This window comes from Triticum aestivum, chromosome 2B (genome assembly GCF_018294505.1).
Source record: "Triticum aestivum cultivar Chinese Spring chromosome 2B, IWGSC CS RefSeq v2.1, whole genome shotgun sequence".
NCBI classification, from domain to species: Eukaryota; Viridiplantae; Streptophyta; class Magnoliopsida; order Poales; family Poaceae; genus Triticum; species Triticum aestivum.
Window position 1 is genome coordinate 705,845,062 of NC_057798.1, and position 18,663 is coordinate 705,863,724.

Below are 18,663 nucleotides of genomic sequence, written 5' to 3' on the forward strand. Positions count from 1 at the left end.
TGTAGCAAATTCAAGGGCCATATAATTTGGCAGCGAGTTGTACCTAGTTAAATTCAAGTATTAGAAATGATATACTTATAGTAGAAGTAGTAACAGGCAAATTATGTCTTGAAGACCTTATACCATGTAATCAACAACATGACTTTATTTCTCTTGTACATAACACAATACTCAACTATACAACACACATATGTAACAGTATTCTGGCAATTCAAATGTATGACCAACAAATATTTCCTGACATCATGCTAAATCTCCAAGGCTTTTGAACATTTCAGCTCATATCCAAAAGGAAATAATGGATCATAGTCAGCACCTGCACTATTTATAGGTAGTTGATCATCATATCTAAACCAAGTTACAGGCAACGTGCCCACAAAATCATGGTCTCCAAAGAGGTAATCAGCAACTCCCATGCCCTCACTTCCAGGCAGCCAAGCAGCAACTAGAGCATCTACCTTCTAAACAACTCGCGGCTCAATAACCAAGGGCCTTCCAGAAATAACAATCACTAGGGTAGGGACTTTACTAGCAACACGAGTAATAAGATCAGAACCATTTAATGGAATACTAAGGTCGGTTCTATCACCCCCCAAGCTTTCTGCATAGGGAACCTCACCACTACAACAACTACATAAGAAATTTTGCCCGTTTCAATGGTAGCATCTATTGGGCATCCTTCATACATAACTTTGGTTTCCACTTCCATATATAGATTCTTGTATGGCCTCTAATATGCTTGTACCTATTGGTTTTGATAGCTTGATTAACTCCTACATCATAGTGCGGACTAAACTAGAACGTATTTTTAATAAATAAAATGAAACAATTCTGAAACAACCCCTGCACAGTATGTTCCAACGCAAACAACTTATGCTTCAATTTCTAAACAACAATTTCACATCTGTGTATGCAACATGGTACTTGAAAATGGGTCATAATTTATCCTTAACTACTAATCATCCAACCTAGAATTTCCAAAGAGAATGATTTTTATAATAGGAAACAAATGATTGTAAGTGTCACTCAAATTAAATGTGAGGTCGTGTGTAATATATTCTCCTGGAGTTAAAATTATTTGCTTACCAGGAGTAATATTTCCACTATCACCATGCCAAGCTATTGTCCACTGATGACCCACAAGCATAGGGGATCAATCGTAGTCCTTTCGATAAGTAAGAGTGTCGTCGAACCCAATGAGGAGCAGAAGGAAATGACAAGCAGTTTTCAGCAAGGTAATGTCTACAAGCACTAAAATTGTTGGTAATAAGTAGTTTGGTAGCAAGATAATTTGTAACAAGAAAGTAACGGTAATGGTAAATGAAATGCAGCAAGATAGCCCAATCCTTTTAAGGCAAAGGATAGGGCAAGACGGTCTCTAATAATAAGCAAAGCGTTCTCGAGGGCGCCTGGGAATTTCACCATATCACTTTCATCATGTTGGCTGGATTCATGTTCGCTACTTTGATAATTTGGTATGTGGGTGGATCGGTGCCTAGGTGTTGTTCTTACTTGAACAAACCTCCTACTTATAATTAACCCCCTCGCAAGCATCCACAACTACGAGAAAAATATTAAGATAAAATCTAACCATAGCATTAAACTTTTGGATCCAAATCGGCCCCTTACGAAGTAACGCATAAACTAGGGTTTAAGATTTTGTCACTCTAGCAACTCATCATCTAATAACTACTCGGATACATCTCCATCGTATCTACTTTTCCTAACGCTTTTCCCCTTGTTTTGGACTCTAATTTGCATGATTTTAATGAAACTAACCTGGACAAACGCTGTTTTCAGCAGAACTACCATGGTGTTGTTTTTGTGCAGAAATAAAAGTTCTCGGAATGGAATGAAACTTTGTGAGGATTTTTTATACAATAAAAGATAATTTCTAGAGCCAAGAACCACCGAAGGGGGGGGCACCTGGTGGGCACAACTCACCAGGGCACGCCACCCTCTCCACAAGCGCCCAGGTGGGTTGTCCCCACCTGGTGGCCCTGCATACCCTGAAACCGACGCTATAAAATTCTATTTTTCCAAAAAAAGGGGAGAATGAATTATCGCATTTCACAAGATGGAGGCGCCACCGTCTCTTGTTCTTCATCGGGAGGCCTGATCCGGAGTCCGTTTGGGGCTCCGGAGAGGGGGATCTTCGATCTTCGTCATCACCAACCCTTCTCCATCGCCAATTCCATGATGCTCCCCATCGGGAGTGAGTAATCCCTTCGTAGGCTCGCTGGTCAGTGAGGAGTGGGATGAGATTCATCATGTAATCGAGTTAGTTTTGTTAGGGCTTGATCCCTAGTATCCATTATGTTCTAAGATTGATGTTTCTATGACTTTGCCATGCTTAATGCTTGTCACTTTGGGCCCAGGTGCCATGATTTCAGATCGGAACTGTCTATGTTATCACCATTATATATATGTTCTAGATCCGATCTTGCAAGTTATAGTCACCTACTACATGTTATGATCTGGCAACCCCGGAATGACAATAGTCGGGACCACTTCCGGTGATGACCGTAGTTTGAGGAGTTCATATATTCACTGTATGCTAATGCTTCGTTCCGGTTCTCTATTAAAAGGAGGCATTAATATCCCTTAATTTCCAATAGGAACCCGCTTCCACAGGAGGGTAGGACAAAAGATGGCATGCAAGTTCTTTCCATAAGCACACATGACTATTTATGGAATACATGCCTACATTATATTTATGAACTAGAGCTAGTGCCGTATCGCCCTAGATTATGATTGTCTCATGATGAATATCATCGAACGAATCGCCGATCCAATGCCTACGATTTTCCTACATATTGTTGCTGCTAAGTTACTACTGCTATTGTTACTATTGCGCTTGCTACAAAACTACTGCTATCACTGTTACTGTTACTATTGCTGTTGCTACTACTATCAAAACTGTCATACTAATTTGGTACTGATCACTTTGCTGCAGATAATTAATCTCCAGGTGTGGTTGAATTGACAACTCAGCTGCTAATACTTGCAAATATTCTTTCGCTTCCCTTGTGTCGAATCTATAAATTTGGGTTGAATACTCTACCCTAAAAAACTGTTGCGATCCCATATACTTGTGGGTTATCATACTCCACAATACATTCCCTTAGGCCCTAATAAGGTGAAGTGTCATGTAGTCGATGTTCACATGACACCACTAAGGAAATCACAACATGCATATCATCAAAATATCGCACACATATCAAGTTCACATGATTACTTGCAACATGACTTCTCCCGTGACTTTAAGAACAAAAGTAACTACTCACAAATGATAATCATGTTCAAGATTAGAGGGATATTAAATAGCATAATGGATCTGAACATATAATCTTCCACCAAATAAACCATATAGTAATCAACTACAAGATGTAATCAACACTACTAGCCACCCACAAGCACCAATCTAAGGTTCTGGTACAAAGATTGAACACAAGAGATGAACTAGGGTTTGAGAGGAGATGGTGTTGTTGAAGATGTTGATGGAGATGGCCCTCCCAAATATGGGAGAGTTGTTGGTGATGACGATAGCGATGATTTCCTCCTCCGGGAGGGAAGTTCCCTTCGTGGAATCGCTCCGCCGGAGGGCAAAAGTGCTCCTGCCCAAGTTTCGCCTTGAGATGGCGGCGCTTCGTCCCAGAAGTCCTCCTTTGATTTTTTTTCTAGGTCAAAACGACTTTTATACCAGAAGATGGGCACCAAAGGTGGGCCGAGGAGGGCACAAGCCACCAGGACGCGCCTTGATAAGTCTCCAACGTATCTATAATTTATGAAGTATTCATGCTGTTATATTATCATTCTTGGATGTTTTACAATCATTTATAGCAACTTTTATCATTTTTTGGGACTAACCTATTGATATAGTGCCCAGTGCCAGTTGCTGTTTTTTGCTTGTTTTTTCCATCGCAGAAAATCAATACCAAACGGAGTCCAAACACAGCGAAACTTTTTCGAGATTTTTTTGGACCAGAAGACATCCAATGGGCCAAAGAAGTGCCAGAGGGGAGCCCCGAGTGGGGCACAACCCACCATGGCGCGCCCTAGGTGGGTTGTGCCCACCTCGGTGGCCTCCCGCACCGCCTCTTCGCCCTATAAATCGTCCAATATTCCAAAAACCCTTGGGGTAACCCTAGATCGGAAGTTCCGCCACCACAAGCCTCTGTGTCCATGAAAACCAATCTAGACCCTATTCCGGCACCCTGCCGGAGGGGAAAATCATCACCGGTGGCCATCTTCATCATCTCGGCGGCCACCATGATGAGGAGGGAGTAGTCCACCCTCGGGGCTGAGGGTTTTTACCAGTAGCTATGTGTTTAATCTCCCTCTCTCTCTCTCTCGTGTTCTTGAGATGGCACGATCTTGATGTATCGCGGGCTTTGTTAATATAGTTGGATCATATGGTGTTTCCCCCTCTCTATCTTGTTATGAATTGAGTTTTCCCTTTGAGATTTTGTTTTATCGGATTGAATACTTTTATGAATTTGAGAACACTTGATGTATGTCTTGCATATGAATACCCGTGGTGACAATGGGGTATTATGTCAATTCACTTGAGATATGTTTTGGCACTCAAATCGCGGATTCCCTAGGTGACATTGGGGTAATCTATGCATATGGGTTGATGCACGTTCTTGTCTTTTGTTTCTCCGGTAGAAATCTTGGGCACTCTTTGAGGTTCTTTGTGTTTGATTGATTATTATGAATCTGAATTTGCTTTGGTGTTATTTTAGTATGAACTCTTGATAGATCGGTCGAAAAGAATAACTTAGTGTTATTTTAGTACGAACTCTTGATAGATCCATCGGAAAGAATAACTTGGTGTTATTTTAGTACGAACTCTTGGATATATCGATCGGAAAGAATATCTACAAACAATTTCTTCTTATATTCTCCGCTAGATACGAACTTTGGAGTGATTCTTCATCGTATGTTGAGGGATGGTTATATGATCCAATTAGATTAGCATTGTTGAGAGATTGCACTAGCGAAAGTACGGACCCTAGACCTCATTTTCAAGCATTGCAATACTGTTTGTGCTCAGTTTTATCAATTGCTACCTTGCTGTTATTTATTGTTCTTACTACAAAAACCAACATCTACTATCCATATTACACTTGTATCGCCATCTCTTCACCGAACTAGTGCACCTATATAAATTACCATTGTATTTGGTGTGTTGAGGATACAAGAGACTTTTTATTATTTGGTTGCAGGGTTGTTTGAGAGAGACCATCTTCATCCTACACCTCCCATGGATTGATAAACCTTAAGTCACCCACTTGAGGGAAAAGTGTTACTGTGCTACAAAATTATGTGCTTGGAGGCCCAACACGAGTCTACAAGAATAAAGTTGCATACTAGACATCACGCATGCGCTCCATGGCGCGCCCAGGTGGGTTGTGCCCACCTGGTGGGTCCCCTCTGATAGTTATTTGCTCCAATATTCTTTTATATATTTCAAAACAATTCTCCATAAATTTTCAGCTCATTTGGAGATGTGCGGAATAGGTGACTCTGATGTAGCTTTTCCAGGTCCAGAACTCCATCTGCCGGAATTCTCCCTCTTTGTGTAAACCTTGCATATTATGAGATAACATGCATTAGAATTACTCCATAAAGCATTATTATGCATAAAAACATTATAAATAACAATAGGAAAACATGATGTAAAATGGACGTATCAACTCTCTCAAGTTTATACCTTGCTTTTACTCAAGAGAAAACCGATATCGAAAAACATGTCCACATGCTTAGAGAGAGAGGTGTCAATAAAAACAAAATACGTTTGATTAGCTTAACTTTTGTTGCTAATCTAAATAGCCGATACACAATTATCGCTCTAAGAAATAAAATGGCCAATATATACTTATCGTCAAAAGCACGTACAAAATGGCCGATGCAGTGTTGACATCGTGCTTAGAAAAAACTCCGCGTAAGTTATTTTTCGGCATACAAGTTTTGCCGAAAAACTGGGGGGTATGTGTTGACACCAGATTTTGGTACGGTCAACAGCTTAATTAAAGTGGCTTCAAATGAAGAAGTGATGTACATGAAAAAGTTTCGTATTGTCAAGGTGAACATCTTTAAAGTTTGGGTCATCACCATCCGATCCCATCTCGAGGGCCGAACTATGCTCAAAGCACTGAGATTTTATATCCAGAGCATGGTTCGGCCGATTACGCCTCAAGGGAAGCCTCAAACGAGAAAACTTTCTACATGAATTGTCTTCGTCTCGTCGAAATAATTGATTATGATATAAAAATCATCTTAATCCAAGTTCGTATACAAAAGTTATAGCCATCAGAGTGCGGCTCTACCACGACTCCACGAGGCAAAATATGGCGCGAGGGAGCACACAAACGCCTCATTAATGTCTGATGGGTCGCGCAAGCTGTTCGGCCCTCAAGACGGCTCTGAATAGAACAACGTTCAACACAAAAGTTGTTCGTCTCGTCGAAATGGACAAATTTTCTTTTGGGCTCATCTTCATCCGAGGTTGTTTGTGGCCTGTAGGATCTAAAAACCGAGCTGTTGTTCTAGACTTACCTAAATCCGAATTCGGTTAATTTTGGAAAGATTTGGAAGTGATTTGGAATCCTTTTTTTTGTACAGGATGTCCAGCCGTCTCATAAATTGATGAGAGGTGATGCCGATTGAACAACGCACAATCGATCAATTCACCTACCTCTTTTTACCTTTACTTTAATCTTTTCCCTTTGTTCTTTTTCTTCCTCGTTCTTTGTACATTCTTCTTGTTGCAGGGCGGCGAACCTCGAGGCCCTAGGGACGGTCAGGCCGACCTAGTGCAGCTCATAGCCGCTGCGCGCCCTGACGGGGTCCCTCCCGGGCGTGTGGGTTTTGGATCTACAAAAGCGCCCGTCGGATTGCTTGTGTACCGCGCTTCCGGTCGGGTCTCCTTCAATGTGAGCTGCGGTGCACCATCTTCGGTGTTGGAGGTACACAGTGACGTGTTCATGTGTCAACACGAAGGTTTGAGCTTGACTCACGGCGACGTAGGGGGCAAAGGTCCAGTGCATGCCGGTGGCATGAACCTCGAGCGTTGTTGGCTCGCCGATCTTTTGCACGAGAGCTCCTATACGCCGCCCGTGAGCGTCCGAGCGACGCGGCTTCGTTGAAGCGAAGCGCAAACGGGCCGGCCCAATAAGCACGCGTCGAGCAAAAATTCGAAATTGAGGCGCACAAGTTGGGATCGAACTGCGGACCTCATTCTGGATCCAAGGGAGCCAACCAGCCGAGCTAGCTACCTACAACGATAAAATTGCAGTGCTTGCCTCAAAGTATAAAAGGCAGCGGCAAATCATGTTATTTTTTAAAATAAAATATTTTTATAATATGCGTTGAACAAACTTTAAAATATAGAGAACTTTTTTAAAACAAACACTTGAAAATTTTAAAATACACAACTGAACATTTTGTAGTATACGTTGAACAAATTTTTTATATATGATGAACAAATTTTAAATACGCAATGAACTTTTTTAATATATGTTGAACAATTTCATAATATACTATGAACATTTTTGTAACACACGATGAACAATTTTAGAATGCAAGATGCACTATTTCATAATATACGATGAACATTTTCCTAATATCATGAAGATTTTTGTAACATGCAGTGAACTTTTTATATAATGCGCAATAAAGAGAAGAAAATAGCAAGAGAAAATAAAAAGGAAACATAAAAGAAAAAAGGAACCAAAAAAGAAAAAGAAAAAACAGGAAGAAAACAACTCAAAACCAGGCAAAACAGCGAAAACACTGGAAGAAAAATCGTAGAAGAAAAACGAAAAACCCCCCGCAAGAAGTAGAGAAGGAAGCGGCAGCAACGCATCGAACAGTAAACGCTAATCCCGTACATGGGCCGGCCCAACCGATGGCTCCCTGAGCGAAAGGAGAACATTCTGACGCTAACCAGCGTCAAATAGGGTTTGCCCTTTCGCACAAGCTCCGGGTCCCTGCAGGAAATGAATGGAGCATGTATGTAGGGCGTGGTCAACATAGTAAACGTACAAAAAGCTACTATATTGCTCAACGTGGTCGATCGGTATGTAATGTGCCTGGAGGCTCCGAGGCCGACGTTGTCGGGGAAGATGGTGGCGCCGATGACATTGTTGTTGCCGTGGACGGCATCGATGCCGTAGATGATGGGGACGCCGAGGCGGGACGAGAGGACGAGGCGCTGCATGCCGTCGACCATACCAACCCAGTCGGACGGGGATGCGCGTTCCCAGGGCGGACTGCCGCCGCCGTTGAGGAGGCTGCCGACGCCGAGCTCCGTGAGGGCGCGGGGCGACGCCACAGAGAGCTCGATCTGGGCCATCGCATGCCTTCTCCTGCAGCGTCATGCAGACCGGCAGGTCGTGCACGCGCGCCTCCACCGGCGCCGACGCGTCCTTGTACAGCGGACGCTCTTTGCCTAGGCCTTGCGCTGCCGCCATGCCAGCCGGTGACGGTGAGCACAAGTCAGAGTATTGCTTTTGTTCCGGCCACCTAGGAATTTCTACAAAAATGTTCACAATATTCAAAAAATGTTCGAGAAGAGCAAGTGGTCGTGCCGGAGTGGCTACCGGGCATGACTAGAAACCATGTGGGCTTTGCCCGCGCAGGTACGGATCTTGCCGACCATGCCCTTTTTTCTTCTAAAAAATGTTCGAGAATTTAGAAAAATGTTCCAAAATTATAAAAAAATGTTTACGAAATTCAAATATTTTTGTTGTTTTCAAGAAGTATTAAGTAACTCAAAAAATGTTTGTCTAGAAGAAAAAAAGTTCATGAATTTCAAAATTTGTTCTCAAATTTCAAAAAATGGTTACGTGTTCCAATAAATATACGCAATTTCAATAAATATTCGTGAATTTGAAAAATGTTCATGATTTTTAAAAATATCATTAATTCAAAAATGTTCATGCTTTCAAAAAACAATCACGATTTAAAAAAATATTGATGATTTTAAAAATGTTCATGAATTTGCGAAGAAGTTCACTTGTTCCAAAAATGTTAGATATTTTTTTATAAAATGTTCTGCAATTAAAACAAAATTCACGAATTTGTAAAAAAAATATTCACAGACTTGAAAATATTCCTGATTTTGAAAAATGTTCAGGAGTGCAAATAATGTTTTCAATCTGAGAAAATATGTTCGCAAATTTGAAAGACGGACAAAAAAGAAAAAGAAAAGGAAGAAATAAAGAAAGAATGAAAAAAAAGAGAAAAAGGAAAGCAGAGCAGTCACGAACAATGAAAAAAAGAAGGAAAAGGACAAAGAAATTAAAAAAACCGGAAGAAAAAACGAGAAAACCGTTTCTTGGAAGATTCTAGAACCTTCACCAAACCTCGGGCCAGCTGGCTTTTTGGCAACCTACGCGTCAAATAGGAGTGGCCTTGAATTTGTTTTGAGAAAAAGATGTAAATTCACTTTTGTTTGGGCAACGCGGCAAACCATGGGCTCGAAATCAATTCAGCTCGCCTCCAATCCGAGCTCGATTGATTTCGACTCCCACTCGTCGTCATCGACCGGAGCCGAAATAGAACGGAATTAAAAGCTTCGGCCTTTATAATGCCCAGACAACATCTGTTCCAGCGTCCCCCCAAATTGGAAGCTAGGTTTCCTCGATCAAATTCTCCCCAATTTTGGCGGCGAGGTCGGTTAGTCGAGGCGAACCGCGGGAGATCGACGGCCGGCGAGGAAGTAGCGGCGCACCACCAGACGCATGGCGGCGAAGGCAGCTGTGACCGCCGGCGATGTGTGTGTGCTGAAGCGGTGCCAGCAGCATGGCGGTCAAGATCTGAAGGAGAAGAAGGGAACCAAAAGGAAAGCAGAGGAGGCACCAGAAGGCGACGAATCTCCACTGGAGGTCTGCTCCATCAGAAGGAAAACAGCCGGGATCGACTGCTCTGAGTTGGGGCAGGGAGCCACACCGGCGACGGCGGCGGCAGCCAGGCGCGAGGAGGCTCCGGAGAGAAAGATGACGAGGCTGCCGCAGGAGGAGGTGGATTCCATCCTAACCAAGGAGATGGATGACGACTCTCTCCCTCCCGAGTACAAGGCCCTGAAGCGCCACAACCCTGCCCTGATTCCTTCGCCGGAAGAGGAGATGGACGAGGACGTGGTGAGCTTCTACAACGTCGTGCGCTTTTTCTACGAGATTGGAGAGGATTTCAGGGAATTCCAGGCCTGGGTCCGCACCGAGTACGCCAAGAATGGCTACGTCGAGGTGGATGATGAGTACCTGCGCCATCAACAGGAGATGGAAGCAATGAACGAAGCAGCACGCAAGGAGGCACTCAAAGCCTTCGATTTTTCAGACTTGCTCGACTTCTGATTTGGTGCAGCATCAGCCTGTGATGATTGTAGATGGAGTTCATTTTCTCCAGTATTATCATCCAACGACTGTATTATGCAACCAATGTAATAAGAACTCACTTTGTCGAGTATTCGATTCTCTTCTTACAAATCAGAAGGCAAAAGGGTGAGATTGTTTCAAATTCAGGAGTTAAGTAGAAACTGAAGCGTATCATGTTAAAAGGGAGGCTAATGACACCGTATTATGCGGCCAAATTAGCTTCTCCGGCTAATGTTGTAAAGACCTGGATGTATCAGGTTCCTGAACCTTTGTATGACTGTGTTCAGCTTGACACTCATGCCGACAAGAGTAATACTGATTGCTAATTCTTAAATAAAATAAACACAAACATTGAAATAAATATTAGTTCTTTTAGAGATCAAGAGCAATTGTGAATGTAGTGAAAATAAACTGTTAAGAAGAAGATCAGCAAAGAAGGTAATGGCAAAATTACTGAATCATAGGAGTTGTCAGTAGTTTTGCCTTTATACTCCATATTAATCCGTTATTTTGGGTAATTAACTAAACTCCTGTAACTTTACTGAATCATCATAGAAGTTATCTTTGCCAACCCGAGTATTGCTTTACAACAATTCGATGGCCTGTGTATTTGTGTAGCGTTCTGCAGATTCATACGGCTCTGAATGCTCTTCTGTAACTGATGACCCAAAATGATTGTACATTGAAACTGAAGCCTTTGAAAACTGAATCAGAAACCTTACGTGAGAGCAGGCAGAGGCGCGGAGTCAACGGTTATGCTCTTGGACAATATTCTGCAGGTTAAACAACATTCATTAAGCACCCTTGTTTGGTGGTATTTTCTCTGTAGCATCCCACTGTATCTTCAGTAAGCCTGTCCAATTTCAGGAGCTTGTCGGGGACCAGATTCTGCATTAATATTGGATTTACATGCAGCAGGGATGAGGGATTTGTCAGATAGTTATTACTTTATCATGCTTACTTGGAGCACTAAAATTCGTTCAGTGTAAGCAAACTTGTGTTGAAAACCTCAGCTCTTTCTTTTGTACGTAAAATACAAGGGTGTGCCATATATTGTACTCTCCTACCTCCATCTCTCTCAGGATTTACATCTTTACCCATGATACTAGAATGCTCTCTATTCTGTCTGCCTTCATCAGTTCTCTAGCATGATGTTAGGTTTTGCTGCTAACATTTGACATCGCTGCTAATCAATTTGGATTCCATATCTTTTTCGAGGTACTCCACTTCTCATGCGGAGACAGTGGCCTATTGTTAACTTGTGTTGACTAGTGTTTTTTCAAACAATTATTGTTTAGCAAGGACATGTTGACTAGTGTTTTTTTTCTGTGGATAAAAAGAGTTTTCAAGAAATTGTGGAGAGCTTTCTAGCTTGCAGTGTCTGGCTTGTTCATACTAACAGTCATGATATATGTGATGATTGTAGATCGATCACAGTTTCTTCAGTCTCATCCATTGACTATTTATTACTGCAGCAAACAAAACCTATCCATCACTTTGCTGTATCCATCAGTTTGCCATGAGCATTCAGCTCTGTTCTTACACATTGGAAAAACGTGTGTTGTATTGCAGAAACTAGAGTTCTCTTGTGGTGCTTGTGCTCTCAATCACCTCATTTATGTGTCTGGTTTGTGAGAGGTAAGAGGGGATGCAAAGCTGCAGGCTTTCCACGTCCTATTTTTCAAACTCGCCTTCGATGAGTTCTGAGAAAAAAACTATATACTTTTGTTATGTATACGAAACCTTGCCATCAATGTTCAGCTTCGGTACCTCAATGTGGTTAGGGGCGTACAAATCAAAGTCGCAATGTAATGTCATTCGGCTCATACGAGCAAAGGGGAACGACAAAGGTACTTGGTTTTAATTTGCCATTTCAAGAAAATGTTTGTGCAAAAACACAAAGAACCAAATGATTAGAGAGAACTGTATGAGGGCAGCTAGGGCAACTCTAGCAGATTTTGGAGCATATAGGCTTTAGGTTCTATCGACACAACGCAGATTAAGCAATGAGAATCACAATTAAAATATTGTTATTTACATTGCACAATATTCCTACCATCCTCGAGAATGTTCGATCACATAAGTAAGACAACCGACTTGTCCTTATCACAATTAAAATTGCGCCACTTACTGCACTCTTTCACCTTTTATTGGTATTTACATTACGTTGCAACTCCACCATCACAAGCAACTACAATGTTACAAATTTTAGTACTTACAGCGAATCATTGCTATTTTTGCACTTACCAATTCCTTCTGCTCGTTGTGCGATCAATACTTTACCTATAAAAAATATCTACAATTGACATCCTAGACTTGTAGGATGTCAGACTCTTTTCTTGGGCCGTTCACGGGGATTGTAACACTTTTGGTAAGTTCAAAGTGGTAAGGAAACCATTTTACTCTGTGTGCTATTTTATTGTTTTCTACTAGTTTTATCACTATGGCTTCATATATTATTGATACTCTACTTGAAACTTTCCTATCAATTGGTAATAAGGTTTGTGAGGAACCTACTAAAGGAAAAACAAGATGTTTATAGAGTACCTATTGGTTATATCAAACATGTCAAAGCTAACAACTATGCAGGAAATGAGAAAGATTACCCTGATGATCATATTCATTCGCTTGATGAAATATGTTCCCTCTTTAAAACTAATGGGTTATCTCGTAATGACTTGAAGAAAATATTATTCACTTCCTTAATAGAGGGTGAAACTCTTAGATGAAATCATTATCTTGAAAACATTTATGCCATGAATTGGGAACGGCTAAGTGGTGAAATTTGTAAGAGATTTTATTCGCTCCATAAAATTTGTATTGATTGAAATTATATATATATAATTCCCGCCTTATGCGGGAGAGGGCATGTCCCAACCTTTTATGAGGGAAAAAAGTTACTAGTAATAGTTTTATCAAAGAGCTAGTAACTTTTATGCAAAGCTTCCCACTCATGATAGACAAATACTTGATAGTTCTTTCTGAGGGTGTTTTAATAATAAAACTATCGAGGAAGCTTGGGATCTTCTTAATCTTATTACTTCCAACAACTAAGGGTGATAAATGGATAAAGGTAACATAGTAGGTAAAACTATTGAGTACGAATGCATTAAGACTTTCACTGGAACTCGCGATTTTAGTGATATGAGTACTAATATGATTTTGATTCTGAAGCACTTGTTAGTCTTTGTAAGTTTTTTGCATCCATATTAATATTCTGAAGTCTAGCTGGGAGAAATATCACGAACCTTCCCGAGTTTTACAACGAAGGTAACAAATCTTCCTTCTCCTAGGAAAAGAACACAATTATGTGTTTGCTTTTACTTCTCTCATCATAATCAAGTTGTAGATGTTTGATCCTTAAAAACACATGGCAATGCGAGATGATAATTTATTATTGGACAAACAATTGAGCTAACATAATTCCAAGAACACAATTATTGTTAACAAAGTTTCCTCCTCCCGCTTAGTTCACCATCATGAAGGAGAGAAGTTGGCGTTTCTTGGTCAACTCCTGCTCGTGCAACTCTGCCTTGTATTTTCTATCTTTCCCCTCAAAGTGTGTCACATCAATGATGAGCTCGTAGTTCATGCCAGACATGAGTTGTTGTCTGCCACTCACCACCTTGTTGAACTTGAGCAGGCAGTTCACATGCTTGCTGAATTCCAACACCGCCCAATCGCCAAGCTCCTGGATGTGTTTGTCATTTATGTTCTTGATTGGTTCCCATCCATTAGCTCCTGTCGTGTTCCACAATTGGGTTCCCATCGAATCACCACAGCCCGTGGCTGGTACACCGATGGCATACACGGTCACAACAACAATGATGAGTAGGAAATTGGTTGTCCTCATGGCGTATAAACTTTGTGATGATGAAAAATTTGGTTTGTTAGTGAGGCTTTGGAGCTTGAGATAACGAGTCGGATTATGTGGGGCTCTGGCGAATTGGCAATATGAGTGGTTCCACAACAATCAAGATGGGGGTGGTTAAATAGACATCACTACAGGAGGCAAAAATTAATTGGATGCATATCCATACATGAATTTAAAACGACATTTATGACAACATTTTACTATGTTTATCCAAACATTAATTAGATGTATATCCGAACATGAATTTAAAGCAACATTTTATTGCGAACATTAATTGGACACATACTGAAATATAGGCATTTTGAATTAGATTGACTACAAGATTTTATTGGGTGCGACAGTTACACAAATATTCAACAATTAGTCTAATGTTGTATCTATTACTGCTTTTATTTCAATATTAATTGATATACACCCAAAAAGGCATCTAGAAGGAGACTAATCAGATCAAAAATTTAATTGGAATGGATAATATTATCCTGGAATGTTGGAATATTTGGGTCAAAGAAATAGGAAAAATCTTAAAAAGTGAAGTAGCCCAATATGATCTACCGCTAGAGAAGGTGGTAGTAGCCACTTGTCATGTAAGAGTTGTCAGTGAACCTGGACTAGGTGCTATACCACTGTTGACTATGGAGGTAGCTAGTATATACTCCGCCGCCATAATGTTGGCAGTAATCAAAAGGGTCGGATAGTAAAAAAAATCAAAACCACTGGTTTAACCTCTAATGATTTATCACATCCTTCTTTTGATGTTTGGGTAGTAACTTGTTCTATGACATGAGTTAAATAGTATTACACTTCTATTCAAATGTTAGTCATGTTGCATCAATTATTACCTTTCTATTCAAATATTAGTCATGATTCAAAATACACCCAAAAAGGCATCTAGAAATATACTTAGTAGATACAAAAAGTGGATAGTATTACCTGGGATGTTGGAATATTCAAAGAAATAAAAACATATTGAAAAATGAAGCCCCAACAATCACTGCTTGGAAATTCCTCCATTAGGACCTTACTTTGCTAGGTCATGGAATCAAGAGCAAATATACTGAGAGCTTGCATAGGTGGATCGATTACCAGCTTTGATGATGGTGTCTAGAATTGATTTTCACTTTTTTATCATGATGATCCCTAGAACCGCCATTGGATGATTTTCTTATACTTTCTATCTTTTGTCCTCTTCCTTATTGTGTATATATGATTTTTTTAATTTATATAGAAAAGTCATGGAACAGTTGTTCTATGATTCATGGCTTAAAATAACGGACTAACAGTTCACCTTGTTCATGCTCTAGCAAATTCAAGGGTCATATTATTTGGCAGCGAGTTGTACCTAGCCTCGCTGCTTTGCCTTGCCTCTACCAATTTCACTACTTAGTCTCTCTTGCCACAAACTCAAACCGAATGCAAATTACAATTCTGGTCCGGGTGCTTATAATATGTAGCTATCCCTTTCTTTAATCATTCAACCAAAAAATAAACAGGAAATGATCATCAGGAGGTAGGGCACACATGGAAGTCCTTAGTCAAACCTAACTCAATGCATCTTATTTCTTTGAGCCACACATTTTCAGTGAATTGGTCATTTTTGCTATGTGGGGTTATATATGGGTATATTTTGTTGTGCTTACATCTTTTACCATCATCCAAAGAAAAGGTGCTTCTAAGAAAATGGTTCGGCTACATCATTCAGGAATGAAGAATTTCTTATTTTTTATTCAATTCACCTGCGGTCCAGTCTCTAGGTAATATGCTTCTTCACATCATGACATACTGATATATTTCATTAATTGCTTCTCTATGTAAAACTTAGAATGTGCAAACCAAAACCACAAGTCAAGTCAATGGAACAAAAAAACTGAAGTGGTATCAAATTCAAGTATTCAAAATGATATACTTACAGTAGATGTAGTAACAGAGAAATTATGTCTTGAATACCTTATACCATGTACTCGACAACATGACTTTATTTCTCTTGTACATAACACAATACTCTTTTTTTTGAATTATACATAACACAATACTCAACTATACAACACACATATGTAACAATATTCTGGCAATTCAAATGTATGACCAACAAATATTTCAAGACATCATGCTAAATCTTCAAGGCTTTTCAACATTTCAGCCCATATCCAAAAGGAAATAACGGATCATAGTCAGCACCTCCAATATTTATAGGTAGTTGATCATCATATCTAAACCAAGTTATAGGCAACGTGCCCACAAAATCATGGTCTCCAAAGAGGCAATCAGCAACTCCCATGCCCTCACTTCAAGGCAGCCAAGCAGCAACTAGAGCATCTACCTTCTAAACAACTCACGGCTCAATAACCAAGGGCCTTACAGAAATAACAATCACTATGGTAGGGACTTTACTAGCAACACGAGTAATAATATCGGAACCATTTAATGGAATACTAAGGTCGGTTCTATCCCCCAATCTTTCTGCATTGGGAACCTCACCAACTACAACAACTGCATAGGAAAATTTGCCTGTTTCAATGGTAGCATCTATTGGGCATTGTTCATACATAACTTTTGTTTCCACTTCCACAGATTCTTGTATGGCCTCTAATATGCTTGTACCTATTGGTTTTGATAGCTTGATTAACTTCTACATCATAGTGCGGACTAAACTAGAACATATTTTTAATAAATAAAATGAAACAATTCTGAAACAACCCCTACACAATGTGTTCCAACGCAAACAACTTATGCTTCAATTTCTAAATAACAATTTCACATCTATGTACGCAACATGGTACTTTAAAATGGGCCATAATTTATCCTTAACTACTAATCATCCAACCTAGAATTTCCAAAGAGAATGATATTTATAATAGGAAACAAATGATTGTAAGTGTCACTCAAATGTAAGGTCGTGTGTAATATATTCTCCTGGAGTTAAAATTATTTGATTCCATGTATCCACTATCACCATGCCAAGCTATTGTCCACTGATGACCCACAAGCATAGGGGATCAATCGTAGTCTTTTTGATAAGTAAGAGTGTCGTCGAACCCAACGAGGAGCGGAAGGAAATGACAAGCAGTTTTCAGCAAGGTGATGTCTACAAGAACTGAAATTCTTGGTAATAAGTAGTTTGGTAGCAAGATAATTTGTAACAAGCAAGTAATGGTAATGGTAAATAAAGTGCAGCAAGATAGCCCAATCCTTATGAGGCAAAGGACAGGGCAAGATGGTCTCTAATAATAAACAAAGTGTTCTCGAGGGTGCACGGGAATTTCACCATATCACTTTCATCATGTTGGCTTGATTCATGTTCGCTACTTTGATAATTTGGTATGTAGGTGGATTGGTGCCTAGGTGTTGTTCTTACTTGAACAAACCTCCTACTTATGATTAACCCCCTCGCAAGCATCCGCAACCACGAGAAAAGTATTAAGATAAAATATAACCATAGCATTAAACTTTTGGATCCAAATCGGTCCCTTACGAAGTAGCGCATAAACTAGGGTTTAAGCTTTTGTCACTCTAGCAACTCATCATCTAATAACTACTCTGATACGCCTCCATCGTATCTACTTTTCCTAACGATTTTCCTCTTGTTTTGGACTCTAATTTGCATGATTTGATTGAAACTAACCCGGACTGAAGCTGTTTTCAGTAGAACTACCATGGTGTTGTTTTCGTGCAGAAATAAAAGTTCTCGCAATTGAACAAAATTTTGTGAGGATTTTTTTATACAATAAAAGATAATTTCTGGAGCCAAGAACCACCATAGGGGGCATCTCGGTGAGCACAACCCACCAGGGCGCACCACCCCCTCCAGGCACGCCCAGGTGGGTTGTCCCCACCTGGTTGCCCCATAGACTCTGAAATTGACGCTATTAGATCCTATTTTTCCAAAAAATGGGGGAGACAGAATTATCACGTTTCACGAGATCAAGCCACCGCCATCTCCTGTTCTTCATTGGGAGGCCAGATGTGGAGTCCGTTTGGGGCTCCGGAGAGGGGAATCTTCAATCTTCATCATCACCAACCCTTCTCCATAGCCACTTCCATGATGCTCCCCACCGGGAGTAATTCCTTCATAGGCTCGCTGGTCGGTGAGGAGTTGGATGAGATTCATCATGTAATCGAGTTAGTTTTGTTAGGGCTTGATTCCTAGTATCCATTATGTTCTGAGATTGATGTTGCTATGACTTTGCCATGCTTAATGCTTGTCACTTTGGGCCCGTGTGCCATGGTTTCATATCAGAACCGTTTATGTTATCACCATTATATCTATATTCTAGATCCGATCTTGCAAGTTATAGTCACCTACTACATGTTATGATCCGGCAACCCTAGAGTGACAATAGTCGGGACCACTTCCGGTGATGACCGTAGTTTGAGGAGTTCATCTATTCACCATGTGCTAATGCTTTG

At 40.4% G+C, this 18,663-nt stretch overlaps 1 protein-coding gene and 1 pseudogene across 1 annotated transcript; both read right to left on the minus strand.

Moving 5' to 3' along the window:
- Nucleotides 1-248: 248 nt before the first annotated feature.
- LOC123039452 (periplasmic beta-glucosidase-like) lies at nucleotides 249-8,480 on the minus strand (annotated as a pseudogene).
- A 5,295-nt stretch (nucleotides 8,481-13,775) lies between these two features.
- On the minus strand, nucleotides 13,776-14,341 carry LOC123042217 (cysteine proteinase inhibitor 8). The gene has a single exon (XM_044464719.1). It carries the CDS (start codon nucleotides 14,236-14,238, stop codon nucleotides 13,852-13,854), a length of 387 nt encoding a protein of 128 aa, XP_044320654.1. The 5' UTR covers nucleotides 14,239-14,341; the 3' UTR covers nucleotides 13,776-13,851.
- Between the last annotated feature and the right edge of the window lie 4,322 nt (nucleotides 14,342-18,663).

Excerpts from the sequence above, each read along its gene's own strand:
- LOC123042217 (XM_044464719.1), bottom strand. The coding sequence starts at position 14,238 with ATGAGGACAACCAATTTCCTACTCATCATTGTTGTTGTGACCGTGTAT.